The 5,017-nt window shown below is 45.3% G+C and overlaps 2 protein-coding genes across 2 annotated transcripts in view; both read left to right on the top strand.

The window, feature by feature from the left end:
- The first annotated feature begins 2,775 nt into the window (after positions 1-2,775).
- Positions 2,776-3,487, top strand: LOC133449103 (polyadenylate-binding protein-interacting protein 2B-like). Its single transcript, XM_061728236.1, has 2 exons — positions 2,776-3,307; positions 3,447-3,487. Exons 1-2 carry the CDS (start codon positions 2,776-2,778, stop codon positions 3,485-3,487), a joined length of 573 nt encoding a protein of 190 aa, XP_061584220.1.
- A 955-nt stretch (positions 3,488-4,442) lies between these two features.
- LOC133448289 (complement C1q subcomponent subunit C-like) overlaps positions 4,443-5,017 on the top strand; it is a 5,125-nt gene continuing 4,550 nt past the window's right edge. The window contains exons 1-2 of the mRNA XM_061726679.1: positions 4,443-4,508; positions 4,931-5,017. The exon at positions 4,931-5,017 is cut by the window's right edge and continues 85 nt beyond it. Coding sequence (XP_061582663.1) covers positions 4,940-5,017 — 78 coding nt within the window. The 5' untranslated portion in view covers positions 4,443-4,508; positions 4,931-4,939. The remainder of the gene's footprint in view (positions 4,509-4,930) is intronic.

Here is a 5,017-nt window from a genome sequence, read left to right as displayed (position 1 = left end):
CACGGAGGTCCAAATGTTCTAAAAATGTTCTTGAATCTACGAACATAATGTTTTAAAAAGTGTTGTTCTTTAAATGTTCGGCTCGTTTACAGAAACGATTGTCAAAATATTTAAGATTTGTAATGTTCTTTAGTCTCATTTCCACTCTTAAATACAGCCGCTACTTCATGGGATGTTTTCACCAGACGTTTTGATGTGTTGGACTCTTCATGACCCAGTTTTAGTGGTCGCTGGTATCTCCTGAGATGTTTTCTACGATTATTTGACCCTTCTGATACAGAATTCTGATACAGTTTGTGTTCACTGCATCCGTTAGATAACTTGTGACACCATCATCTCAGCAGTAATGGTCCAATGGGAGGCTCTCATCTGTTTACTGAGTTAAATCCAAGTGGGTTTTTTTATATTCAGACAGACAGTGTATATAACGTTTATATATGTTTTTCTGTCTGCTGTAATGGTATCGGTGACCACACGAGGACGCCACGCCTCCATCAGATAAACCCTCCCGGCTCTCTTCTAAACTGATGCTGCTTTGTGGTTTAGACTGGTGTCAGCTTTTCATTTAGATTCATACACATCTCTGTTCCTCTACACATCCACCTTCATGATTTTCCAGACCTCCTCGCAGACCATCCTGAAAGACAAGTCACATGTGGACCGGCCTGGAAAACCCCCGTGACCCCTCTGGGACCCGGCAGGGATAAAGAGCTGATCCAGTCTTCCACAGACGGACGCTGTTATGCACTCCCTTCCCCCCCCTTTTTTCTTGTCTCCCTTCAGGTGCTCTGCATCAGGTGATTATCTGGCTCCGCCTGTATTAAAGAGGGACGGGAGGAGCAGGAGCTCTCTCTCAGACCAGGCAGCCTCACCTTGGTGCCAGGGTTGCTCCTGTGTTTCTTTGTTTGTGTTGCTTTGAGGATGGAGGTCTGTCAGTTTGGTTTTCTTTCCTCGGTTTTTGTTTTGAGGTTAGGTTCCTTTTCTTGTTAGGTCAAGGAGGGAGGTTCTGGGTCCGACGGCCCATTGCGTGGTTGGCTCAGGCTTCCCTCATGGTCTTTTCCTTTATTGTTTTGTTTGGTCAGGCCTCCAGACTCGTCTTGTTAAGTTATGGGAGTTTTTCCTTGGTTCATGAATAAACCTGCTTTTTATACGCAATTGAAACTCGAGTGTGGTGTCCTTGATGTTCTGGTCACAGAGTTGAGCCGAGTGTTCTAACTGGTGATCGTAACATTTGGGGGCTCGTCAAACAGTATTTGTTGGTAGTAGTAGTACCATGGTGTGAAATAGGGTATTGGTGTGTCATTGTTTGGGGATGCCATCTCGAGTTGTGTATTTGTGAGGTTGCTTTTGGTAGTAGTTGGTTGCGCTAAAATGGACTTTAATATAGATGATTTTGTTAGTGCTCCCACTCGTGATAAGTTGGAGGGTTGTACCAAGGATCATTTTACCCTTATTGCGGAAAGGTTTGGGATTTTTGTCAAGCAGGGGAAGAAACAGGTGATTAAAGATCAGCTGGTGGCTGCGTTGGTGGAGCGGGGATTGTTGTCAGCTGGTGAGGGTGCCTCTTCTGGATCTGGGGAGGTGGGTCTCGCTGAGCAGGTGAGGTTGAAGGAGATTGAGTTGGAATTGCGTCGGCTGGATTTGAGAGAAAAGGAGATGGATTTTGACATAAGAAGGCTTGAGGAAGAGACGAAACGTGTGGTACGTTTGAAAGAATTAGAGCTTACTGCGTCTTCACCGGCTTCGCAGCTTTCATCTGTGCAGTCACCTGGTTTTGATGTGAGTCGGTGTATTCGGCTTGTCCCCGCATTTCGCGAGGAGGATGTGTATACGTATTTCGTTCTCTTTGAGCGAGTTGCGACATCGTTGGGGTGGCCCAAGGATAAGTGGTCACTGTTGTTACAGTGTGTGCTTACTGGCAAAGCTCAGGAGGTTTACGCAGCGTTGTCTTCTGAAAGTAGCCTGGATTACGATCAGGTTAGGGCTAGTATTTTGAAGGCATATGAGCTCGTGCCAGAGGCTTATCGCCAGAAATTTCGCAGGTGTAAGAAGCAGGAGTCTCAGACACATGTGGAGTTTGCTCGTGAGAAGGAGACATTATTTGATCGGTGGTGCGCAGGTGTGGGTGTTAAAACTCTGGAAGATCTAAAGGCCTTAGTGCTTATTGAGGAGTTTAAAAATTGTGTGCCTGAAACGGTTGCCACGTATCTGAATGAGCAGAAGGCTGTGAAGTTGTCTGGTGCTGCGTCTCTTGCGGATGAGTATGTACTTACCCATAAGTCTGTGTTTGGTGGGATCGCTCACCAAACACCTGCTGCTGTGCAGGCTCGGTTTGGTGACAACACTCCTAAAGAAGGTTCAAGTGCATTTGTGGTACCAACTAAGGCAAGTGGTTCTGATGGTGCGGAGGGGAGGCCTACCAGGGAAGACTGGGGAACTAGGGAAAGCCCCGTGTGTTTCTATTGTAGGAAGCCAGGACACATTGTTGCAAATTGTTATGCTCTGAATAAGGAGAAGGTGCCTGTCAAATCTGTTGCCTTGGTTAAAACAGCTAGTCCTGTGTGCCAGTTGGCTTCACTGCCAAATGAATCTGAGCTTGGCGTGTATGCTCCCTTTCTTATGGAAGGTTTTGTGTCCTTGACTGAGAAGGGGGATAGGGTTCCCGTAACGATTTTGAGGGATACGGCAGCGTCACAGTCCTTCATGTTGAGTCATGTGCTGCCATTTTCTGAGGAGTCAGCTGGGGATTCTGGTGTCCTTGTGCGTGGTTTTGGGATGCAATACTTGGAGGCGCCTTTACATACTATTTACCTCAAGTCAGACTTGGTTACGGGCTTTGTGACTGTGGGGGTTTGCCCGTGTTTCCCAATTGAGGGAGTGTCCTTCATTTTGGGGAATGACTTGGCTGGGGGTAAGGTGCTGGTAAAGCCGGGAGGTGGGGATCCTGGAAAAGAAGGAAAGGAGCCAGTGGCTTATGGTCACGCAGGAGAAAACACTGACGCCAACCCTTTTGCCGAGTACATGTGGATGGAGAACGAGGAGGAGTATAACGGACAGGTGGAGGAGCTGCTGGAGCGGGAGTTCTTGGAGCGCTGCTTCCAGGAAATGCTGGAGGAGGAAGACCAGGACTGGTTCATCCCTTCACGTGATCTCAACAAACCAGGGGGTGGGCAGCAGCTCAACGGCCTGTCGGCCAACGATCACCACAGCAACCTGGAGGAGGTGGCAAGGAAGAGCATCTTGAATCCTGAAGCAAAGGAGTTCATCCCGGCAGGGATAATGTTGTGGCCAATGTGTTGTTGCGCATGTAGATTTATATTGTAGTGATTTGTTTTTTTTTTTTTTCCTGCGTATGTGAACCAAAAAAAAAAAAAACAATAATCACTAATTTAGGGTGGGGGTGTTATGCACTCCCTTCCCCCCCTTTTTTTCTTGTCTCCCTTCAGGTGCTCTGCATCAGGTGATTATCTGGCTCCGCCTGTATTAAAGAGGGACGGGAGGAGCAGGAGCTTTCTCTCAGACCAGGCAGCCTCACCTTGGTGCCAGGGTTGCTCCTGTGTTTCTTTGTTTGTGTTGCTTTGAGGATGGAGGTCTGTCAGTTTGGTTTTCTTTCCTCGGTTTTTGTTTTGAGGTTAGGTTCCTTTTCTTGTTAGGTCAAGGAGGGAGGTTCTGGGTCCGACGGCCCATTGCGTGGTTGGCTCAGGCTTCCCTCATGGTCTTTTCCTCTATTGTTTTGTTTGGTCAGGCCTCCAGACTCGTCTTGTTAAGTTATGGGAGTTTTTCCTTGGTTCATGAATAAACCTGCTTTTTATACGCAATTGAAACTCGAGTGTGGTGTCCTTGATGTTCTGGTCACAGAGTTGAGCCGAGTGTTCTAACTGGTGATCGTAACAGACGCTTTAACCTCATTTAATGTCGGGAGTTCCAGTTATTCTTTGACAAAAGGGCCCATGGGTTCATTTTATGGTCCAAATTTGCTGGAGGTCAAAGTGCGTAACTCAAAAATGTATCATTTAAAGCATAAATCCAAACAGAAGAACAATTTCTAAAAAACATCCACAGCAAATATACAAATAAAAACATAGTTTGAATCTATATCAGGTGGTCAATTTTTGGAATAAGCTTGCAAAAAAGACCGAGAAAGCAACACCCAGAGAAGAAGTACAAATCAAAAGCTGCATTTGTCCTCTACTTTAAGTTTTGATTGTTGCCATGGAAACCCAGCGTTGATATTAGCCGGATAACCTTTGATGCTTGATTAAAATGTTTTTTTAGTTTACGTGTTGGGCTGATAAAAAGACCTGAAACCTTTTTGTGGTTCTGGTCTCGGCTCCTGAACCTGCACCTCTGGAAGATCAGTCTTCCCGTCAGATCGTGGGTTTCATTTCCTGTCTAACGCCGTCCAGCGTGCGCGTGCACTTGTGCATAACTGAAGAAGTCAGCAAGTCTCCGGCAGTCTAATCAAGAAGGAAATACCGTCCTCGCTTCACAAGTCCAGACCTCGTGTGGTGAGTACAATCATTTATCCCGAAAGTTGCTCTTGAAGTAAATTAACTGTAAAAGAAATGTGAGACTTATTAGAAGGGAAAATCTTTTTTTATTCACTTTTGATCATCAGTTTAAGTTTTAGAGCAGTGACATGATGCAGAGTGAAAGATCATTCATCTGCACTTAATAACATTCATTAAGTATCTTTGGTTGTTTTATTTTATTACATATTGCAAGAAAGTTGGACTAAAACTAAAATCAATCTTTTTTATGTTAACTTTAACGGTTTTAATTAAAATAATCACCTACACGAAGCTTTAAATAGTAAAAACTGGGGCATGACCTCACTGTCAAGTTGTAATATTCCTTTTGTAATATTCCTCTAATGTCATGTGATCATGGACATGATTTCCTAATCAGAAACATTGATCGATAACTCCAGATTGGTACCATGAGAAGTGGTGGTGAGCTGGCTCTCCTGGTGGGCGTGGCCTCACTGCTGTCCACCGTCCAATGTGACGTCGGCTGT

Source organism: Cololabis saira, chromosome 8, assembly GCF_033807715.1.
Source record: "Cololabis saira isolate AMF1-May2022 chromosome 8, fColSai1.1, whole genome shotgun sequence".
NCBI lineage: Eukaryota > Metazoa > Chordata > Actinopteri > Beloniformes > Belonidae > Cololabis > Cololabis saira.
The sequence above is the reverse complement of the archived record's forward strand: the minus strand, read 5'-3'. Positions and strand labels throughout refer to the sequence as shown.

Coding starts and splice junctions, on each gene's coding strand:
- LOC133449103 (XM_061728236.1), top strand. CDS start 2,776: ATGCAATACTTGGAGGCGCCTTTACATACTATTTACCTCAAGTCAGAC. Junction 3,308..3,446: donor GCCAATGTGTTGTTGCGCAT/GTAGATTTATAT, acceptor GTCTCCCTTCAG/GTGCTCTGCATCAGGTGATT.